General features: G+C 40.8%; 2 protein-coding genes across 4 annotated transcripts in view; one reads left to right on the top strand and one right to left on the bottom strand.

Moving 5' to 3' along the window:
• LOC137658448 (uncharacterized) overlaps positions 1-24415 on the top strand; it is a 413371-nt gene that overhangs the window by 40201 nt on the left and 348755 nt on the right. The gene's annotated exons all lie outside the window — the stretch shown is intronic.
• The window catches only part of LOC137658451 (uncharacterized), a 306842-nt gene continuing 304428 nt past the window's right edge, over positions 22002-24415 (bottom strand). For both annotated transcript variants that reach the window (XM_068393178.1, XM_068393176.1), the window contains exon 2: positions 22002-24415. This exon is cut by the window's right edge and continues 495 nt beyond it. In XM_068393178.1, the coding sequence (XP_068249279.1) occupies positions 23853-24415 (563 nt within the window). In that variant the 3' untranslated portion in view covers positions 22002-23852.

Raw genomic sequence — 24415 nt, 5'->3', positions numbered from 1 at the left:
ACTAAGATTCCTCATGTCAGACAGGTTTGAGCCTTTACAGTCAGCCTCCCTGAAAGATCTCACTCTTAAGACTCTTTTCCTGGTATGCTTAGCCTCGGCTAAAAGAGTCAGTGAGATTCATGCCTTCAGCAAGAACATCGGATTTTCGTCGGAAAAAGCTACTTGTTCGCTGCAACTTGGTTTTCTAGCCAAAAATGAGCTACCTTCTCGGCCTTGGCCTAAATCTTTCGATATTCCCAGCTTATCGGAGATCGTAGGCAATGAACTAGAAAGAGTCTTATGCCCTGTTAGAGCTCTTAAGTTCTATTTAAAGCGTACTAAAGCTTTACGAGGCCAATCTGAAGCTTTATGGTGTTCAGTTAAGAAACCATCCTTGCCTATGTCAAAGAATGCTTTGTCATACTTTATCAGATTGTTAATACGAGAAGCTCATTCACATCTGAGTGAGGAAGACCGAGCTTTGCTTAAGGTTAAGACGCACGAAGTTAGAGCTGTAGCAACTTCCGTGGCCTTTAAGCAAAATAGATCTCTGCAAAGTATAATGGACGCAACCTATTGGAGAAGCAAGTCAGTGTTCGCGTCATTTTACTTGAAAGATGTCCAGTCTCTTTACGAGAACTGCTACACACTGGGACCATTCGTAGCAGCGAGTGCAGTAGTGGGTGAGGGCTCAACCACTACAATTCCCTAATTCCATATCCTTTTAATCTGTCTCTTGAAATGTTTTTAATGTTGTTTTTTATGGGTTGTCCGGAAGGCTAAGAAGCCTTTCGCATCCTGGTTGATTTGGCGGGTGGTCAAAGTCATTTCTTGAGAGCGCCCAGATTAGGGGTTTGATGAGGTCCTGTTGTATGGGTTGCAGCCCTTGATACTTCAGCTCCTAGGGGTCTGTCAGCATCCTAAGAGGATCGCGAGGCTCCGTAAGGAAGACGTACTTACAAGGCAGAGTAATCGTCTAAGTCGACTTCCTTACCAGGTACCTATTTATTTTGTTTTCGTTATATTGATAACTTCCAAAATGAAATAAAAACTCTTAGCTTAAACGATGTAAACATATTTAACTGGTCTCTACCCACCACCCTGGGTGTGAATCAGCTATATATATTCACCGGCTAAGTTAAATATTTAAAAATATTTTAATTATAAAATAAATTTTTGAATATACTTACCCGGTGAATATATAAATTAAATGACCCTCCCTTCCTCCCCAATAGAGACGCAGTGGGATGAGAAGAAATTGAGTCTTTGTTTACATCGAGTATGGTATCTGGCCGACAGTTGGCACTGGTGGGCACACCCGCAACCTGTATAGCGATCGCTGGCGAGTTTTACTGTTTTTTTGTCTGTCGAGCAACAGAGTTGCAGCTACAGTATACTGTATATATTCACCGGGTAAGTATATTCAAAAATTTATTTTATAATTAAAATATCATTTTTCGAAAATTTGGTATGGGTGTGGAATATACTCCTCAGCCACCCCAAGCCAAATAAAGATTTTAGATACACCATACTGGTATCAGATTGGCAACAGGAGCATTTAGAACTTTGCTTATCCCAAGCCTCCTTGTTGACACTGGAGGATTACCATTAGACTTTTACCGAAAGTCTTCTATTATTCGGTATTGGTTTAGGTTGCAAAGACTTCCTAATTCTTTAGCCTATCAGACTGCACACCTAGTAAGATATTGTAGATATTTTTAGTTCCACCCAAAATCTCCTCAACCTTATGGTTTTCGTGTAAAACAATTAGTAGATAGTCTTGATATGGTTAGAAGTAATGTACTTCCATTTAAGATATCATAAACCCCAACATGGAAATTGCCAGATATCTCTGTAAAGATTTTCTTGGCATAAAAAAGAACATGACTAACTTGAAAGCCAGGTCTTTTTATGGAACATGTTGCAGAACATAGGGAATCAACTTTTATATACACTGATAGCTGTAAACCTGAGGCTGGTGTTTGATTTGGAATATATAGTACTGTAGTGCTTTTAATTGTAGAGGTGCACTTCCTCTAGAATCTTCTATATTTATTGCCAAACTATGTGCCATAGTAGCTGTTATTGAAAAAATAGCTTTAAAAGATGAGGGCAATTTTACCATTATTTAGATATGCAAGAAGTGTCCTACAAGCTTTAGAAGTTTTTAATTCCAGTAACCCTTACGTTTTAAAGATTTTAGGGTAGCTCTTCATTAATGGGCTGAGAGGTATAACAGTTTGATTTTTGGGGTTCCATTTCATGTAGGTGTGTCTGGGAATGAAAAAGCAGATTTACTGGCAAAGAATGCTGCAGCTGAGTTGCTACCAAGAAGGTATCCCATCCTCTTTGATGATTTTTTACCTAACATTAAGAATTTCTTTTATAATAATTAGCAACTGCATTGGTATAGTCTAGATGAAAATAAGATGAGAGAAATGACAAATGTTATATCTCTTTAGAGGTATAATACGATGCCCCAAAAGTAGGAGACTTATCTTTGTTGTCTCCGCATTGGTCACACTTAGTTGACACATGAGTTTCTGATGACTGGGCACCATCAACCATATTGCAATTAATGTTTGGTACCCTTGACAGTGAGACATTTTTTTTGATCGAATGGCCCACTTATAGTACCAAAAGAAATAGATATCTGTTTGAAGTTTGAGGTTAGGGTGGCGGGTTCATCCTTGCCAAGATTCTTAACGTGTCGTACCATGCTAGCGTTATTTTTAGATTTATTTCAGAACCAGGTCTTCTAAAAGCTATTTAACTTTTTTAAAGACATCTTTTCTTTTATAATATTTTAAATCTAATTACCATGTATTTATTTCTTTATTCATATAAAATTATGTTGGCATCGATGACCTTAGATGTCAGGATGCCAGAAAATGCCTAATCAATCAATCAATCCTTTTAGAGAATCTGACAGGGGTTTGGAGACCAGTCATAGACCTCTCCCACTTGAACCTTTCTATCCTATAAATAAACTTCAAAATGGAGACCCCCAGCCTCTGTTTTCCAGGCCATCAGGAAAAACAACTTTCTTCTGACCATAGACCTGAAAGATGCCTACTTTTAGGTACCCATCCATCCTGCCTCAAGGAAGTACCTAAAGTTTACCTTTCAAGTCAAAATTTTTCTGTTTAGGGTGCTGTGCTTCGGCCTATCAACAGCCCCTCAGGTCTTCACCAAAATGGTTGCCCTTGTCTCAGCCTGGACTCATGAGATTCCTGGACGACTGACTTCTCGTAGCAGAATCCTGAGCTCTCCTGTTAAAACACAGAGACCTACTCCTAGATCTGTGCTAGGAGTTAAGGATCCAACTGAATATGCAGAAGTTCAACCTCATCCCCAAGCATTTCATCAGGTATCTGGACATGGACATAGAATCAGTTCAAACCAGAGCCTTTCTATCAGTTGACAGAATCTCGAAGTTCAGATATTGGCAGCAACTTTTCTGAAAGAGAAACCCCTTCCTGCCCACTCTTGGTTGAAGCTACTGGGCCATCTCTCTGCATTGGGGAACTCATCCCTTTTGAGAGAATGCATCTGCGCTCGCTGCAGTGGTCTCTGAAGAACCATCCTGCAACCCGACTGCAAATACCTCAGGAGATGATAAAAGAGCTTTGGTGGCTGAACGAGGAGAACCTGTAACTGGGAACCCCCCCCCCCCTTCAGGTTCCACTGGCCACAATTCCTTCTGTTCACATATGCTTCTTGCCAAGGGTGGGTTTGTTCACCTAGGAAAGGAGCAACTCTCTATGGTCAGAAGAGGATAAGGGCTTTCACATAAATTTCCTGGAAATGAAAGCAGCTCACCTAGCATTACTCCACTTCTCAAAGACTCTGAGAGGTCACTTTGTGGTATTAATGAGGGACAACATGGCAGTGACCTACATCTCCAAACAAGGACACACAGTCTTGCTCCTGCTTTACAATCTAGCAGTAGAGATAATTAAGTGGACGCTGTCCCAAGCAATCTCTCTCTCGGCGAGGTTTATCCCTGGTAAGTGGAACGTCATTGCAGACCATCTGAACCGTCGAGGGACAACAGTTGGTGCAGAATGGTCTTTGCTACCTCTAGTGGCAAAGAGACTTGTAACTTTGTGGGATTCCCTGTCTCTGAATCACAAATTCCCAGTATATTGCTCTCCAGTCCCAGACCAAGCTGCAGTGATGGAAGACGCATTCTAACACCCATGGAACGGACTAGACTTTTACGCTTTTCCACTGTTCTGTCTGATTCGTCAGACATTGAACAAAGTCCGAACATCCCATGGAGTCAGAGTAACGCTAGTAGCCCCAAAGTGGCCAGCAGCGGAATAAAATTCAGACGTGCGGGAATTTCACACAGAAGTACCAAGAGAACTTTCAGAATGGCCAAACCTGCTACACCAACCTCACGTAAGAAAATTCCACGACGCAGTGCATTGCCTGTTCCTTCACGGCTGGAGACTACCCAGCGTCTCCTCTGAAAGAAAGGCTTTTTCAGACCAACCGCAAAGCACCTTTCAGTAGGAGTTTACCAGGCAAAGTGGAAAATCTTCTGTGATGGGTGTCATAGGGGTGAATATTGTTCCACTCAAAGCCTATTCCCCAGATTGCAAACATTTTGGTATTCCTAAGAAACAAGAAGGCCCTATCAGTCACTGTGGTGAAAGGCTACTGCTCAGCCTTGAGCCAGGTATTCAAACTGAAAGGGCTTGATTTCTCTGCTTTTTGGGAACTCTCAGCACTGACTAGGAGTTCCAAGCAGTCTTTCCCTCCAATTAATACATTTTAAGGTAAAAGGTCAAGGTCAAGCAAATGGTAAAAAAAAAAAAAGCTGCCGTGGTGGAGGTCTGCACTCTACTAAATGCCCCTCTAGTTATTATTACCTCTGCCAACGAAGTTGTGAGTTTGTTTGTGAACAGCTTCCTGGCCACAGTTTTAATTATAGAGTAATGAAACTTGCAGGGATTAACTGTTATGTAAAAAACTGGAAATGATTAAATTTTGGAACGTCAAGCTCACGGACAAGCAAAATGTGCAATTCACGTAATCAACCATAATTTTGGACATCGTTGTCACAGAGATTTCAAACTTGGTGCATATTTAAGTGTATGAAAATCCACGCCAATTAGTATATCTTAAGGTCAAAGGTCAAGGTCGAGAAACAAGCTGCCATGGCATAGGTCTGCGCTCTACTGAGTGTCCATATAGTTATCATTAGTATCATTATGATTTTAAGGTGCCCATTGTGCCATTTATTACTTTACAATCCATTAGTCATACATACATACATATATATACCAAAGCACTTCCCCCAATTTGAGGGGTTAGCTGACATCAAACAAATGAAACAAAAAATGGGGACCTCTCCTCTCTACGTTCCTCCCAGCCTGACAAGGGACTCAAGCGAGTTCAGCTGGTACTGCTAGGGTGCCACAGCCCACCCTCCCCCGTTATCCACCACAGATGAAGCTTCATAACGCTGAATCCCATACTGCTGCTACCTCCGCGGTCATCCAAGGCACCGGAGGAAGCAGCAGGGCCTACCGGAACTGTGTCACAATCGCTCGCCATTATTCCTATTTCTAGCACGCTCTCTTGCGTCTCTCACATCTATCCTCCTATCACCCAGAGCTTCCTTCACTCCATCCATCCACCCAAACCTTGGCCTTCCTCTTGTATTTCTCCCATCAACTCTTGCATTCATCACCTTCTTCAGCAGACAGCCATTTTCCATTCTCTCAACATGGCCAAACCACCTCAACACATTCACATCCACTCTAGCTGCTAACTCATTTCTTACACCCGTTCTCACCCTCACTACTTCGTTCCTAACCCTATCTACTCGAGATACACCAGCCATACTCCTTAGACACTTCATCTCAAACACATACAATTTCTGTCTCCGTCACTTTCATTCCCCACAACTCCGATCCATACATCACAGTTGGTACAATCACTTTCTCATACAGAACTCTCTTTACATTCATGCCCAACCCTCTATTTTTTACTACTCCCTTAACTGCCCCCACACTTTGCATCCTTCATTCACTCTCTGACGTACATCTGCTTCCACTCCACCATTTGCTGCAACAATAGACCCCAAGTACTTAAACTGATCCACCTCCTCAAGTAACTCTCCATTCAACATGACATTCAACCTCACACCACCTTCCCTTCTCGTACATCTCATAATCTTACTCTTACCCCCATCAACTCTCAACTTCCTTCACATTGCTTCCCTATCAACTCTATCATACGCTTTCTCTAGATCCAGAAACGCAACATACACCTCCTTACCTTTTGCTAAATATTTCTCGCATATCTGCCTATTAGTCATACTTTAAATATAATCTCATTTTGCTCTCTTCAAGTTTTTGTTTAATAGTTGTATGGGAAAGTCATGGGGTTCATTTTATTTGGAGTGACAGAATTGAGTGCAGTGGGTGCATTGTGATTAATTGCTCAGCAATTTCTTAGTTCATTTGCATGTTCACTGTATTTCACTTATCCTTCTCGTAACTCTCAATTATTTCATAATTGCATAAATGAAAAAAAGTTTCTCTTCAGGCACCAAAAATGTCCGGCAACGACAGTACAATAAAAATATATGCTTAACCCTTCATGATTCAGGAGTATTCCCTGTATGCACCGGCACATACTTAAAACTATATCAGAGTGATATTAGGTTCAAGAGAACAAGTCATTACATTAACATATTTATTATAATGTAATGGAAAGTAATTAATGCACTTTAATATAAGCTATAGTTAAACTACCAGTACATTAAAACACAAGATCCTTATGTAGTATGCTGTATATTTACACATTCCTCTATGATCTTAATAAAAAATTTCCAGCTCCTTTATGTTGAAGGTAACAAGAATGTCTGATAAGGATGAGAATATTTAAACTTATTCCAGTCTAACACTTGAAAAATGCCTCGGTACTTGTTACAGGTCAAAACTTAAAATAGAATTTTATGGTGGTCATTGAAGATGTTAGAATTTATCAGTGGATTTTTATGGTTTCATCCAATACTTCATATAACTTCCTATTCCTGCAATAATCATTGGAATTTCAACTTTCAACTCTTGAGTATGGTGATGCCTGGATAAAATAATACATCACAGTTCATCAATATAGCACAGTATACTCCTTCAGTTCCACATTGATTGCCTTTTTCAAGTACCTCAGGTATATTTTGATGGCATTCATGTAGTCTCTTTACAAAGCTTCAGAACAATTACTGACGCGTTCAACCATCCAAATGCATTACGTCAGATTTACCGTAGACGTAACAGTTTATTTTTTACCTCTTGTACTTCATGGGCCAAGCTTTGGGGTGGATGGATGGAGTGAAGAAAGCTCTTGGTTATAAGGAAGATAGATGTGAGAGAGGCAAAAGAGCGTGTTAGAAATAGGAATGGCGAGCAATTGTGATATAGATCCGATAGCCGGTTGCTTCCGCCGGTCGCCTTGGTGACTGCAGCAGTAGGGGATTTAGCATATGAAGCTTCAATTGTGGTAGATAAAAGGGAATGGTGGGCTGTGTTACCTTAGCACTACCAACCAAACTTGGCATAATCCCTCGTCAAGCCGGGAGGAGCTAAGAGAAGAAAAAATCCCCTTTTGCTCTTATGGTAGATAGGTAGATAGACTGTATTAATAATGTTATACTGGGGTGTGGTAGCCTGAGACACATAAGGTTGATTATCACACTTAAGGAATATGGAGTGTAACATGTAAACCTAATAACAAATGTACATAGATGAGAAAATAAAAGATATGCTAATGAATATTTCAAAGTATGGAGAAATCTAGATATACCATTATTAGCTTATCATAGACAAGGGTGATACAGAGACCTTAAGTTCTTTGCACTTCATGATAAGATTGTGAGGACAGCTCACCACTCCCTATTCTAGTTCCTGGAAAAGTTTCATTAAGCATACAGTATACTTTACACTACATGATAGGTACATGGCTAAACACAGAGCTGGCAAATTTCTATCTGTAAAGGATATAGTTATACCACAGTACTGATAGCCAGTGTCAGTAACATTAGCACTTGTTAAGCAGTTGCTCGATATTGTTTACTGCGGTGCAATGGTCAATGAGGGACAACTGAATGGATAAAAGACACTAAAAATGACCATAACATTCTTTCACTTCAAGAGTTACACTACTATACACAGAAAGTAGCACAAGGGCAAAATGATGTATTCAGGGGATTGAAGATATAGCTAGATTAGTCATGAGTGGTTTGTGAGAAGTTTGATAGTATCATCATTGGAGACATAACCTATTTGGTACAAAAGTTAGACAAGACAGTTGGAGTACTGCTTTATCAAGTTTGCTTGTTCAGGCTTCAGAGTCTGTATCATGAAGAGGTAATTAGGTGTAACTTGCCTCTGAATTCCTTTCCATGACTACCAAAACGGCCAAATGATTTATACCCCAAATGAACTTTAGACAGGACTTTTGGCCTAGGCTACTTGATTCTCCAACATGTGTGTTGATATATATCTTACACTGGAGTTGAATCTGTAGGGAAAACTGATCCAACTGGACTTCCAGTATGAATACCGAGACCTAGTGAGGAAGCAGCCTATGTTCTTGGATGGGAATGGTGACATCAAATCAAAGAGGAAGTGGGGGAAAGACTTAACTTATTGAATTCCATTGTGTTTATGATTAGGTGTAAGCTACATCCAAGAGAACTGGAAAAGGGGATTAGCCCTCTTGACTTCTAATTGGACGTAGAATTTTGTATCTAGTTATTGACAGCTTTGTTATTGGCCTTATCTATCTGTTGTATTCTTGAAATTTGAATAGATATACAAACTTTTAACTCATAGACAAGGAAATAGATTGACTTATTTCCCATACAACACTGGTTTATATTCTTCTTCTTTTGACACTATCAGTCCCACTGTAGAGCAGATTAGCTGCTTAGTCAACTTTTTCCATCTATTTCTATTCCTTGTACTGTATCTTCTTCCCCATGTCCCACCCCATCCCACCAATGATCTTCCTCACCACATCCACCAATCTTATCTGCTGATGCCCCATGCTCTTCCCACCCAACACTGGCATATTCTTAGTTCTCTTGATTGGTTCCATCTTCTCCCTTCTTATTACATGGCCATAGTATCTCGTACAAACTTCCCTAGCCTTATCCTTTACTTTACATATACCACACATTCCTCTTAAATCTTAACTCTTCCCTCCTTTCCAGTAGTGATATTTAGTAATCCATCTCAACATCCTCATCATGGTTCTTTTGAGCAGTCCCTCCTCATTCCTCCTAAGTGGCCAAGTTTCTACCCTGTATAATGCCAAGGGCTTGTTAACTGTCTTGTAAATCTTGATTTTAAGTCTAATTACTTCTCTCCATTTTCATCATGCTTATTATACTTTTTCAGTGCTCTCTCAGTACCTCCCTTGTGTTATCCATCCTAAATAGTTAAACTCATTGTTCTGTTTTAGCACTGTACCATCTTCCACCTGAATATTTACTTCATGTCCTTCTCTACTACTAATCATTAGCCCTGTCTTTCCGTTGTTCACCTTCAATATTTTTCTTTTTAGGGTTCTTTTCCATGCTATAAACCTTTCTTACAATTATTTTTCTGTCTGCTATGATGACTAAATCAGCAGCAAACACCAGTTCCCGCAATTCTCCATTATTCTGAAGACAAAAGTATCAATAATGACAAGAAATAGAAATGAAATCTGGGCAGATACCTGCTGTAGGCCAACCTCCACTGGGAATAGCTGACTCCTCATAGTTTGTCTGTACAGTGGTTTTTCCCCTTCATGCATCATCCTCACTAACCTTACCAACTTCTCCGGTAGTTTTTTCTTTCTCAAACACCAATAGACTAATCGTCTTGCTACCCTGTCATATACCTCTTTAAAATCAATGAAACACAAGCAAACTTTCCTTGGTACTCTCTCATATGCATTTTTAAGATCCACAAAACAAATGTCAACTTTCCTGTTTCCTTCTAGATATTTCTCTTGGACTTTCTTATTATAAAGATAGCATTCATTGTGCTCTTTCCTTTCACATTACTTTTATTATAACAAGCTATAACCCAAGTTGGAAAAGCAATATGCTATAAGCCCAAGGGGTCCAACAGGAAAAAATAGCCTAGTGATGAAAGGAAACGAGGAAATAAATAAACCACAAGAGAAGTAATAAACAATCAAAATGAAATATTTTGAGAACGGTTACAACATTGAATTATATTTTTCAATATTAAACTTACCCGATAATCATGTAGCTGTCAACTCCGTTGCCCGACAGAATTCTATGGAGGGATACGCCAGCTATCACAATACTAGAAGGGGGTGTATTTACCAGCGCCACCTGTGGCCAGGTACTCAAGTACTTCTTGTTGACACCTCCTCAATTATTCCTCTGTCGTGCTTCCGGCAAGACGTTCTGGGATACGCTTATGTTCTTGGAGTATTTTCACGACTTTGGTGAAGTATTTCTCTTTGATTTCGGCTGTCGCTTTACTGGAAACTTCTATATTAGCTTAGTTAGCTTTTGGAATTAATTTGATTAATTTTGGTGACGAGAGAGTATGAACTCTCGTTCACTTTTCAATGGCCGACCCTTCCCTTAGACGGAAGTGTTGGTGTCTAAGAGAGTATAGACTCTCTTTCTTAATTTTGCTTAACAAAAGTTATAGATTTTTTTTTATATCTCTCCGCCTCTTATAGGCCTCTTCGATTAACTTCCTTTTATTATAAACTCATTAAAATTAATTTTTATATTTGTTTATATTCGACCTTCCTAATAGTAGGCGGTCTTTTACCGAAGTTAATAAACTTTGAGCCCGTCATTTCGGTTTTACCTGTTAACATATTATGCTATTTCCGCCACAGAGTTTGAAAGATTTTCTTTGACAGTCTCGTACTGTTTTCAAAGCTGAACTAACGTTTTGTTTTGTCTCTGCAGTTGTTGACGTTCAGAACGTTCAACTTGCACTCTATCGTTACGATAGAGAAAGAATGTTCACGGTTTCACGTTGCAGTAAGAGTAACCGTGTCTAGCGTTTTGTTTATTCTTTCTTAACTTAATGGTTTTGATCCTAATAAAGGAACTTTTCAGTTTTTTTCCTTTAACAATAATATGTTTTAACGATATATATGATTGGGCTCTTCTCTCAGGTTCTAAGTCAAGAGAGAGAGAGAGAGAGAGAGAGATAGAGACGGAGGGAGAAAGAGGATAAACGTTTCATTCAAGCCTGCCAGGCGTACGAGTAACGTCGTTATCGTTTTTTGCTCTTCTCCCTAGTCTCTTTAGGGGAAGAAACTAAACGTTTCTAGAGTGATCTAGTGTTTAGTCTCTTTCCAACCACTGAATTATCTTTCATTAGATTTTTCTGTTACATTGTAATTCTGTTTTCGCAATTACTAACTTTGAGAAAGGATAGAATTGCGTATTTCAGGTACAAACCACTTAAAGTTTCGAGTTCAGTGAAATAAGTGCAAACAGAAATCAAAGTGATAAGTGATTAGTGCGTGAGGGTACTTTTGTGCGCGCCAGTCGTCCTCCCAGTCCGGGACCTCTTGCAAGCTCCCAAGCCCAGGGGAGAAGCAATGTCGAAGGGCATAAGGGTTCAGCAGGCCTTGATCGGCGCACAGAAGTATTCTCGGTGGTTGTGGGCGTGTCTTACCGAGACCGTCACTCCCACCCGCAGACGATTGAGCCCTTATTTTGCTCGTCTGCAGAAGAGATTAGGGGAGAAAATAAAGGCAGAGTAACGCTGGTCTCAGGTCTCAAGACTTCTTAAACGTTAAGTCCAGACCTATGCCAGACGTACGAAGTTAAAGTTCACAACCCGAATGCAGTCATTGGGTTAGCTCTGACTCTCCTCAGTCATCAGTTGATTACACTCCGCCTAAGAGGAGTAAGGTTCTGCCACAACAGATCTCTGCTGTTAAGGCTTTACCTCAGCAGAACTTAGTGTCTGCCGACCCCAAGTTAACTCTACTGCAGTCCACAACTTTCGGTCTTGATGCGTGAGTGTCGGGCTGAGAGTGTTGCACCTCCTCCTCCGCCTACACTCCCTCCACCTGTTCTCGCTCCGCCTGTGCTCGCCCAGCCTGCACCTGCTCCGCCTGTGCTCGCCCAGCCTGCACCTGCTCCGCCTGGTCGCAGCACCATCTGCCAGGCGTACGATGTTGTGAACTCTACTACAGTCCATGCAAGCACAGCTTTCGGACTTGATGAGTGAGTGTCGGGCTGAGAGTGTTGCTCCTCCGCCTCCGCCTACACTCCCTCCTCCTACACTCGCTCCGCCTGATCACAGTACCATCTGCCAGGCGTACGATGTTGTGGACTCTACTACAGTCCATGCAAGCACAGCTTTCGGACTTGATGAGTGAGTGTCGGGCTGAGAGTGTTGCTCCTCCGCCTCCGCCTACACTCCCTCCTCCTACACTCGCTCCGCCTGATCACAGTACCATCTGCCAGGCGTATGATGTTGTGGACTCTACTACAGTCCATGCAAGCACAGCTTTCGGACTTGATGCGTGAGTGTCGGGCTGAGAGTGTTGCTCCTCCCCCTCCGCCTACACTCCCTCCACCTACACTCGCTCCGCCTGATCGCAGTACCACCTGCCAGCAGTTCCACCTGCCAGGCGTACGATGTTGAGACACGTGCTGAGTTTGCTGTTCCCTGTGGTGTTCAGCCTCCGCCTTTCTTAAGGCAACCTTTACATTGGGATCAGGAGGATTATACCTCTCTTCCTCCGCCTCCACTTGCTGCTCCACCAGTGGTGCAACACTCGGTTGAGGTACAACAACCTCTCCCGTCGATGAGTCAGTTTCCTCAGCTCTTGCTGCAGCGAGCTCAACCCTCCATAAGGCAAGCACCACAACACCTTAGCCTTGCGCCTCAGGAGCCTCAGCTTGCGAGACATTTACCTTGTTCTGCGCAGCCTCTTCCTCATCGCGCTCCGCTCACACCACAGGAACTGGAACTTGCTACTCCGCTTCCGCCAACCGCTCAGCAAGCGCAACCCTTGGGTTCAACCACTCATGCTAGGAGTCAGCCTCCTCCACCCATGCGCCTTCCTTCTGCTTGTCTTTTATTCAGCCTTTGCAGACTGAGCCTCAGGTGTTCCCTCATCGGAGTCTTGAAGAGGAAACCACACTATTGTTGTTCCAGCTCGTTCTGACTCTGCTGTTCAGCATACCATGGTTTAAACCCCATGCAAGCATGCATAAAGCACTCTAGCACTGGTCATGGAATTTCTGAGAAATGTTAAACGCCATGCACACGCTCTGCTTTCCTTTCAGCAGGCTCTGCTTACAGCAGGCTCTGCTTACTACATGCTCAGCATTCAGCATGCTCTGCATTCAGCATGCTCTGCATACAACATGCTCTGCATACAGCATGCTCTGCATTCAGCATGCTCTGCATACAACATGCTCTACATACAGCATGCTCTGCATACAGCATACTCTGCATACATCATGCTCTGCATACCTTACCGCATGCTTCTCAACACATCTTGGGTTGTTGCCAACTCACTAGACTGTCAAGCAGTTTCATAACGTTGCCTTCTAGTCTGCTGCTTTGCACCAGTGAACCCTCACTCAGAGAACTTAGCTTTTCTAGGATAAGGTCCCTGTAGATGAGAAAGTTCTTTTCTCCCTCCTTCTGATATTCCCTTGAGGACTCTGTCATTTGGAGGGAGCCTTTAGCTGCATAACCTCTTATGGACTTTTATTTAAGCATAACATGCTTACAGGGAAGGTAATGGTTACACTTCAGCCGCTAATCCCGTCTGTTACCACACCTGCTCCCATAGACCTTGAGCTGTGTTGCATGACATGCAGTCCAAGCTTAGTCCTTGTTAGAGGATTTTTTGTTTACGGAGTCAATGTGTCACGGGGAAGACGTTCAACAACCAACAGAAGGGACTTGTTGTGACGCAGTGCGGCAACCTCAGCAACCCGTTAAGGAGTTGTCTGTACGACCCAGACAGTCTAGACAGATTCGGGTTGTCACTGTACTTCCTCGCTTGCCCATGATTGACAGTTTACAGACTGTGCAGCAGTATCATGATCTTGTGTCCGGCTCCGTCAGACGACTGGCTTTTAAGAGCTCCCTCAAGTCGTCGCTGTCTGGAGATTTTCAAATGGACTATGGATCTGACCAAGGAACTGGGCCTCCTGGTCAATTTTGAGGAGTCTCAGCTCGTTCCATCCCAGACCATTGTCTCCTTGGGTATGGATCTTCAGAGTCGAGCTTTTCAGACTTGTCCGTCGGCCCCAAGGATCTTCCAAGCCCTAGAATGCATCCAGAGCATGCTGAGAAGGAACCGATGCTTAGTCAGGCAGTGGATGAGTCTAACAGGGACACTTTCATCGCTGGCCCTGTTCATCGAGTTAGGGAGACTCCACCTCCGCCCCCTTCAGTATCATCTAGCTGCTCACTGGATAAAGGACATGACGCTAGAGACGGGCTCAGTTCCTGTTTCCGAAGAGATGAGGTCTACTCTAACATGGTGGAAGAACAGCATTCTTCTCAAGGAAGGTCTATCTTTGGCTGTTCAGACCTCCGACCACCGTCTCTTCTCGGACGCATCGGACACGGGCTGGGGTGCGACACTGGACGGACAGGAATGCTCGGGAACATGGAATCAGGAGCAAAGGACACTTCACATCTATTGCAAGGAGTTGTTGGCAGTTCATTTGGCCTTGATAAACTTCAAGTCCCTCCAGCTTAACAAGGTAGTGGAGGTGAACTCCGACTACACCACAGCCTTGGCTTACATCTCCAAGCAGGGAGGGACTCATTCGAGGAAGTTGTTCGAGATCGCAAGGGACCTCCTCATTTGGTCAAAAGATCGAAAGCTCACGCTGGTAACGAGGCTCATTCAGGGCGATATGAATGTCATGGCAGATCGCCTCAGCCGGAAGGGTCAGGTCTTCCCCACAGAGTGGACCCTTCACAAGAATGTTTGCAGCAGACTTTGGGCCCTGTGGGGTCAGCCAACCATAGATCTATTCGCTACCTCGATGACCAAGAGGCTCCTCTTGTATTGTTCTCCGATTCCAGACCCAGCAGCAGTTCGCGTGGATGCCTTTCTGCTGGATTGGTCCCATCTCAACCTGTATGCATTCCCGCCGTTCAAGATTGTCAACAGGGTACTTCAGAAGTTCGCCTCTCACAAAGGGACACGGCTGACGTTGATTGCTCCCCTCTGGCCCGCGAGAGAATGGTTCACTGAGGTACTGCAATGGCTGGTCGACGTTCCCAGGACTCTTCCTCCTAGAGTGGACCTTCTGCGTCAACCTCACGTAAAGAAGGTACACCCAACCTCCACGCTCTTCGTCTGACTGCCTTCAGACTATCGAAAGACTCTCAAGAGCTAGAGGCTTTTCGAAGGAGGCAGCCAGAGCGATTGCCAGAGCAAGGACGACATCCACTCTCAGAGTCTATCAGTCTTAATGGGAAGTCTTCCGAAGCTGGTGCAAGGCCAATGCAGTTTTCCTCAACCAGTACCAATGTAACCCAGATTGCTGACTTCCTGTTACATCTAAGGAACGTAAGATCCCTATCAGCTCCTACGATCAAGGGTTACAGAAGTTTGTTGGCAGCGGTTTTCCGCCACAGAGGCTTGGATCTTTCCTCCAACAAAGATCTACAGGACCTCCTTAGGTCTTTTGAGACCTCAAAGGAACGTCGGTTGTCCACTCCAGGCTGGAATCTAGACGTGGTCCTAAGGTTCCTAATGTCATCAGGATTTGAACCGCTCCAATCAGCCTCTTTTAAGGACCTCACATTAAAAACTCTTTTCCTCGTGTGCTTAGCAACAGGTAAAAGAGTAAGTGAGATCCACGCCTTCAGCAGGAACATAGGTTTCACATCTGAAACGGCTACATGTTCCTTGCAGCTCGGTTTTTTGGCTAAAAACGAGCTTCCTTCCCGTCCTTGGCCTAAGTCGTTCGAGATCCCAAGCCTGTCCAACATGGTGGGGAACGAACTGGAGAGAGTACTTTGCCCAGTTAGAGCTCTTAAGTACTATCTAAGAAGGTCAAAACCATTACGAGGACAATCAGAAGCCTTATGGTGTGCTATCAAGAAGCCTTCTCTACCAATGTCTAAGAACTCAGTTTCTTACTACATCAGGCTTCTGATTAGAGAAGCAAATTCTCATCTGAAGGAAGAAGACCTTGCTTTGCTGAAGGTAAGGACACATGAAGTGAGAGCTGTGGCTACTTCAGTGGCCTTCAAACAGAACCGTTCTCTGCAGAGTGTTATGGATGCAACCTATTGGAGAAACAAGTCAGTGTTCGCATCATTCTATCTCAAAGATGTCCAGTCTCTTTACGAGTACTGCTACACCCTGGGTCCATTCGTAGCAACGAATGCAGTAGTAGGCGAGGGCTCAGCCACTACATTCCCATAATCCCATAACTTTTTAACCTTTCTCTTGAATACTTTTTATGGGTTGTACGGTCGGCTAAGAAGCCTTCCACATCCTTGTTGATTTGGCGGGTGGTCAATTCTTTCTTGAGAAGCGCCAAGGTTAAAGGTTGTGATGAGGTCCTTTAGTATGGGTTGCAGCCCTGTATACTTTAGCACCTTTGAGTTGATTCAGCCTCCCAAGAGGAACGCTGCGCTCAGTAAGGAAGACGATCTTATTAAAGGCAGAGTAACGATTCAAGTCGACTTCCTTACCAGGTACTTATTATTTCATTGTTATTGTGGATAACTGATTATATGAAATATGGGATACTTAGCTATCCTTTAATCTTGTACACTGGTTTTCACCCACCCCCCTGGGTGTGAATCAGCTACATGATTATCGGGTAAGTTTAATATTGAAAAATGTTATTTTTATTAATAAAATAAATTTTTGAATATACTTACCCGATAATCATGATTTAATCGACCCTCCCTTCCTCCCCATAGAGAACCAGTGGACCGAGGAATAATTGAGGAGGTGTCAACAAGAAGTACTTGAGTACCTGGCCACAGGTGGCGCTGGTAAATACACCCCCTTCTAGTATTGTGATAGCTGGCGTATCCCTCCATAGAATTCTGTCGGGCAACGGAGTTGACAGCTACATGATTATCGGGTAAGTATATTCAAAAATTTATTTTATTAATAAAAATAACATGTTTCATATGTAAACTATAAAAACTTTAACAAACAATAGGAAGAGAAATAAGATAGAACAGCATGCCTGAGTTTACCCTGAAGCAAGAGAACTACAATTCAAGACAGTGGAAGGCCTTGGTATAGAGGCTATGGCACTACCCAAGACAAGAGAACAATGGTTGTTTTTGTAGTGTCCTTCTCCTAGAAGAGCTGTTTGCCATAGCTAAAGAGTCTCTTCTACCCTTACCTAGAGGAAAGTAGCCACCGAATCTCAGTGTTGTTAGGTGTATGGGGACAGACAAGAATGTGTAAAGAATGTTATAATTCTTGTTAGTCTAATTTCAAAGTATGATGTCTCTTTTTTTATTTCTATTAATTCTTATGCTGTCTGGAGACATTGAGCGAAATCCGGGACCAGTACGTCCTAGATTTCGTCAATGTCGTCTTCTGTATTGCAATATTCGTGGTCTTCATGCAAATATCCAAGACCTTACAGTTGCGTCCAGGCAGTATGATATTCTTTTGTGCTCAGAAAGTTTGGTTTCTAATATGAGGCACTCATCTGAGCTCCTTGTAACTGGTTTTAAGAAGCCAATAATGTTGAAACGTGATGCCATCCCTAGGGCCAGGGGAATGGCGGTGTATATTAGAACCAAGTACCCTGCTTCTCATAAGTCCTGCTATCAATGTGGATGTCATGAGATTCAGGTAATAAAAGTTTGTGACAAGCATAACAACTTTTATTTGTGTTCCATCTACCGGAATCCAGACATGGATGAGTCTATCTTCGATTGTCTTCTTACCATTATGGCTAAGATACAAGAAGATGATAGAAAGGCTTCTTTTGTCTTTGTTGGTGATTTTAATGCTCACCATAGGGAGTAGTTAAGTTCTATCTCTCCTACCGATCGCCATGGCTTAAGAGCTTTAGACTTTGCCTCTGAATCAGGCTGTGAGCAAATCATAAATGAAGCTACTTACAGGTCTGGTAATAGCTTGGACCTCTTATACACTGACTCCCCTGGTGTTATAACTAGTAAGGTTGGTTCTCCAGTCGGGAAATCTAATCATGCCCTGATTTCATTAGTAGTGAAGACTGAGCAGCCTGTCCCTGATATATCATACTCTTGTAAAATTTATATGAAATCCCCAGCAGACTGGAATGGGAATTTGCATGATCTTTTGTGCTTGAATTGGTCTCAATTACATAGTAGTGTAGATCCTATTGTCCCTTTGAATGAGAATCTAGTCAACATAATTGATAGGTGTATCCCTTCTCGTGTGCTAAGGTACCGAGAGAAGGACAAACCGTGGTTCAGTGATGATTGTAGACGTGCTTATTTGGAGAAGTAGGAGGCCTATCATCTTTGGAAGGGTAACAGATCAGATTTGACCTGGAACAACTATACTCAGCTTCGAGCTTTAACTCGGAGAGTTTATGCCTCAACTGAAAAGGAGTACAATTTAGCCATAAAAGAAACCCTTTTTTGGTACAACTCAGGAACATAAATGTTGATCTACCCTTAAATCTGCACTCTTTGGTGTAGATGCCACAGTTCCTCCATTACTTAAACCAGATGGCTCAGTCACTCACTGTCCAAAGGAAAAGGCAACCCTGTTGGCTGATGTTTTTGACAGTAAACAGAGTAATGAAAAACTTGAACTTCCTCGTTTCTATTTTCCTGAGGCTAAACTAACTAGTTTAGCTTTTCTATCTCGTGAGATTAAAGCTCTGTTGATGGACCTTGATGCTTATGGAGGTGTAGACCCAAATGATATTTTTCCTTTGTTTTTTATAAAGACAGCAGATTTCTCAGCTCCAAAGTTATCAGTTATTTTGCACAAGTTAGCAAGAAGAGGAGCTTTTAGAACTTGTTGGAGCATTGGTAATGTTACTCCTCTATGTAAATATGTTTGTGGTAGCTCAAGTGCCACTGATTACCGCCAATTTCCATAACTCCCAAATTATCTAAAGTTTTTGAACGTCTTCTGGCAAAACATCTTAATAAGTTTGCTGAAGGTAATCATCTATTCCTTAGTTTGCAATTTGGTTTTCGTAAAGGCCCTGGAGCATGTGATGCCCTTCTTACAATCTCCAATGCTGTACAGAAATCCCTTGATTGTGGTCAGGAAGTTCGTATGATTGGCCTTGAGTTTAGTACTGCCTTTGACCGTGTTAATCATGAGGCCCTTGTTTTCAAACTGAAACAGTTGCGAGTGGGTGGGTCGTTTCTTAGCATTATTATTGATTTTTGAAGTAATAGATCTCAAAGATTTGTTGTTGATGAGCACCATAGTGAATATAGGAATGTGATATCCAGTGTTCCACAGGGTAGTGTTCTTGGCCCATTACTTTTCATACTATATACACATGACATGTGGTTTGGCCTAGAAAACAAGCTTGTTGCATATGCAGATGATGCTACTCTCTTTGCATCAATTCCATCCCCTGAATATAGATCTGGGGTTGGTGAATCCCTTAATAGAGATTTAGCTAAAATTAGTGCATGGTGCAAATTATGGGGTATGAAGTTGAATCCTAATAAAACTCAAAGTATGATTGTAAGTAGGTCAAGGACGGTGGCTCCTCAACATCCAGATCTCAGTATTGATAATGTTTCTTTAAATTTGTATGACAATTTTAGGTGTGATTCTCGACAGCAAATTTACTTTTGAAAAACACATTAGGTCTGTGTCTTCTTCAGTTGCACAAAAAATTGGCTTATTGAGAATGTCTTACAAGATTTTCGGTGATCAATCTATTCTGAAGAAGTGTTTTAATTCTTTCATTCTACCTTGTTTTGAGGATTGTTCGCCTGTCTGGTGCTCAGCTGCTGATTCTCATCTTAATTTGTTGGACAGAAACTTAAGGTCTATTAAATTTCTTATTCCTGATCTAGATATCAATCTTTGGTACCGTCGTTCAATTTGTTCATTATGCTTGTTGCATAAGATTTTTCAGAACTCTGACCATCCTTTACATTCAGATCTCCCTGGATAATTCTATCCTGTTCGTAATACTAAGCAGGCAGTTAATTCTAATAGCCAGGCCTTCTCCATCATGAGTCTCAATACTACACAGTATTCTAGAAGTTTTATTCCAGCTGTTACCAAGTTGTGGAATGATCTTCCTAAGCGGGTAGTTGAATCAGTAGAACTTCAAAAGTTCAAAGTTGGAGCAAATGTTTTTATGTTGACCAGGCTGACATGAGTCTTTTTATAGTTTATATATGACATATCTGTTTTTGACGTTAATAGTTTATAAGGACATATCTGTTTTGACGTTGTTAATAGTTTATATAGGACATATCTGTTTTGATGTTACTGGTTTTAGAATGATTCATTGTTAATTTATTCTCATCATTTATTTATTTCCTTATTTCCTTTCCTCACTGGGCTATTTTTCCCTTTTGGAGTCCTTGGGCTTATAGCTTCTTGCTTTTCCAATTAGCGTTGTATCTTGGCTAGTAATAGTAATAGGCCAGACTATTTAGTGCATGTGTATGCAAATGAAAAATGAGTCATAACCTGTCATATACATTAGTTTTCTTTAAAAGCAATAAAAGCTTTTTAATTCAGTCTTTTAAATGACTTTTTATCTTGTACTATATGTACTTTGTCTCCTACTTTATGTTCTTTCCCCCGATTATCTCTACATTAAGGGGTTGGTTGCCTGTTGCACCTTCTCCATTGCCTTATATCAAAGGCATCCTCTTCCACCTGCCCTCTTCTCTCTATATCATCGTTCACCTTATCTTGCATGTAATTCTCTGCCTACCTCTCGATCTTCTCCCTTTTGATCTTCCCCCCCATAACAGGTTCCTCCCAAGCCCTCCTCGCTCCCCCCTCACCATCCATCTCAGTTGAGACACTCTTATCACCTGTGTAATCTTTACTACACCTGCTATTCTTATTTCCTTATTTTCCACTCTTTCAATCAGTGATATTCCCATATCCATCTCTGCATTCTGATATCTATTCTCTCAAGCTTTGCTTCCTCTTTTTGTCTAAGCTCCCATGTTCCCAATCCATACATTAACACTGGTGTTATTACTGTGTTATAGTTCTTAACTTTTAGTGTGATGGACATTTACTTATCACATACCACTCATGCTACTGCACTCCACGCCCCTCAGGATACTTTTATCCTATTCTCAACTTCAGCTTTACATCCTTCTTCCTGACTTATGATAAATCCCAAGTATCTAGATTGTTCCACCTGTTTTTATGACTATCCTGTCCCTACCCACCTTACTGCTCACCATAACCTCAGTCTTATCCACATTTACTCTCAAGCCACATCTCTCCAAATTTTCTTGCCTCTCTACTACCCTTCTCTGTGTCATCTTCATTTTCAGCAGTACAGTAATCACCAAATCATCTGCATATAGCAACTCTCCCAACTCTTCATATCTGATCTCTTCACTAACACATCCATGACCAGCAAAAATAAAAACAAGCTTAATGCTGATTCCTGGTGATATCCAACACTAACTTCAAAGTTTTCTTTTTCTCCAACTGGTGATATTACTTTAGTCCTTGTTCTTTAGTAAATCATCTCAACAAGTCTAACCAACTTCTCTGGGATTTCCTACTCTTCAAGCTGAAGCACCAAAGCATAATTTCTTATGGTGCTCCATCATAAGCCTTCTCTACATCTACAGAAATACAGAAGAGCTTTTGGTTTCCCTTTAGCATCTTTTTCTGTATCTGCCTTACTATAAAGATGGCATCCACAGTCTCTCTTCTCCTAATGAATCAATATTGCTGTTTTTCACCCTTTTTTATATTGGTGTTCAGTAAATTTTCCTGTCCTTAATTATAAATTTTCTTAAATTAGTAAGGGTATAATAAAACAAATTCATTAATTTAATTATTTTAATATCACTTTATACAGGTGTATTTTATTGTTATTAAGAATACAAAGTATGAAGATAATACCGGTATGGTTTTGTAAAATTCCTCAACAGTGTTTGTGAGATTCGTATCTTATGAAGGTGTGGATATAAATAGAATATTTTATGCTCTGAATACTGTATATACATATGTGGACAGATGAGGAACAGAAAGATAGAAAGTTAAATGAAAATAGGAAAATGATTAAAAAACCATCAATGCTATGGTGTTCTTTAGAAATTCTTGATGAAATGGAATAGGAGATAGTCTCAAGGAATGAATTGTTACTGTACTGGGTTGTTTGTAATTGGATGTTCTTAGTTACAGTCCAATTAAGGGGTATAATTTAAAATGAGAATGGAACTCCATCCTGACTTAATAAAGTAATTATTATAGCTAAAATATAACAGTAAAGAAATAACTGTTTGTTTTGTCATTATTCATTATGATATTTAAACCTTAATTCTAGATGAATATGAATGATAGATATATAACAACTGAAATGAACAGTTAAAGACACGGTGATGGGTGATGCTGTACAAAAACTCATGAAACCTTATATTTATACATTATACACAACAATTCAATGCTGAACACTTTAGTTATCTGTAAGAAACTTTACAATAATACTGTACTTAACAAGATTTTTAATGCATAGTTTTAGATTGAATACAAAATTATTGCACATATTTAGTAGATTAGTTTATTGCATTAGCGTGTTGGAATAAGGCAGTTTCTTAATGGTTTTCCCATAGTTATAGGGTTGCTTATACTGTATCTGAATATTTTTACATAGCATATACCTGTGAGTTTAGATACTCTTACATCTTAAAAACAGGGAAGGTATCTTCAGGGTGGTGACAAATCAGCAGTTGAACCCTAAAAATATCTTGAATGAAGTTTAATATACCTGGGAATGTTCTATTTCACTTATTATTCTACAACCTTGGTGTTGAATTAATTTTGCTAACACCACTGTATACTAAACTTAATTTTACATGGCATTCACGTTATAATGATCGGAAGTACGTAGATGATTTGAATGTAATACATATTAATACTGCAAGTATACCCTTGCTTCATTTACACTCTTCATGTGTTAATGAATTAAGTCATTTTTTTTTATACCCATTGTTTGACTAGACTCTTCTCTCATTACGACATTTGATTTATTGCCACTGCCCTGGGAAGTTTCTTTGTTCAGCATGGTGCTATAGTAGATACATATTGAAAGCATTAATGTGCTTTGAATCTAGTTCATAATACAGTATATCACATGGTTGTGCATATTTAGCTAGGTAATCGTTGTATAGTTGTTACAGTATTAAAATTATTAACTTTCTGTAATAGCTTATGAAACTGAATACAGTATGCCAGAGGAAGCCACCACAGACCTTTCTGATATCTTTAATGCTTCTTGCGGAATAGGTGAAATAACTCCTATAGTGTTTACATTATCATATCAAAGTTAGTACTTTTAGCTTTATATATAGATTAAAAGTGACTCAAGTTTAGCTCATTGGAGTAATTTGATTACCTATTCATTCTATTGATTAACCTTAAAGGAGTATTTTAATTTTGTATGTTTCCATGAAGTGCCATTGTTATCTGTGGCATCAAATCATTAAATCTGAATTTTTTATGGTTTTTAGTTGTGCATAAACTGTATAACATTTTTTATATAGAAGCTATTTAAAGTTTAAAAGTTGATTTGATTAAAATTTAAGGGAAAGAGGCATATTAAATGCTTAGAAACATTAGGAGGGTATGAAATCTCTAATGCCACAGTGGTGACCATAAATTTGGCAGAGTAGCTTACCATTTAAGAGATTGATTAGATATCAGATAACAAATATAGAACCAACAATACCATTATCAATCAAGAAACTTATGACATCTACTAAAGCTTGAAGGCCATCATCTGTGTGTAGTTGGCGGTCAAAGAACCAGGTCCCAGATACTACAAACTTGTGAAGAATGGTTAAGAATGCATGTAAGAAATTTTCGCCCAGATCTCTCATTACATCAAAGTATGACATTTCTTCAATATTACTTGGTGCCTCTTGACGAAGGAGAACTTTGTTGAAAGCATTGCAGTACTCATCACAGAGCTCCATATAACGTTCCCGGAGCATTTCCCCACCAAGGAGAGTAAGCCATACCCAAGCAGCATCACGTAATGGAGGTCCCTGTAGGTCTTTACCACCTTTGAATCGCACTGCTAGTACTTCCTCTTCTTCATCATCACTAGCAATCCATACATCTTTCATACATATGGGACCAACACTCGGTATCCTTTGTGTTTGCATAGCAGAGGCAAACTGAAGGAACTGAGTTAATGTTGGAAGATCAGAACTTAAGGCTTCAAGTCTTCTCACAGTTCTTTGATTGCTACCAGAGCATT

The sequence above is a fragment of the Palaemon carinicauda genome, chromosome 19, assembly GCF_036898095.1.
Source record: "Palaemon carinicauda isolate YSFRI2023 chromosome 19, ASM3689809v2, whole genome shotgun sequence".
Taxonomy (NCBI): Eukaryota; Metazoa; Arthropoda; class Malacostraca; order Decapoda; family Palaemonidae; genus Palaemon; species Palaemon carinicauda.
This window is presented reverse-complemented; position numbering and strand designations above follow the sequence as displayed.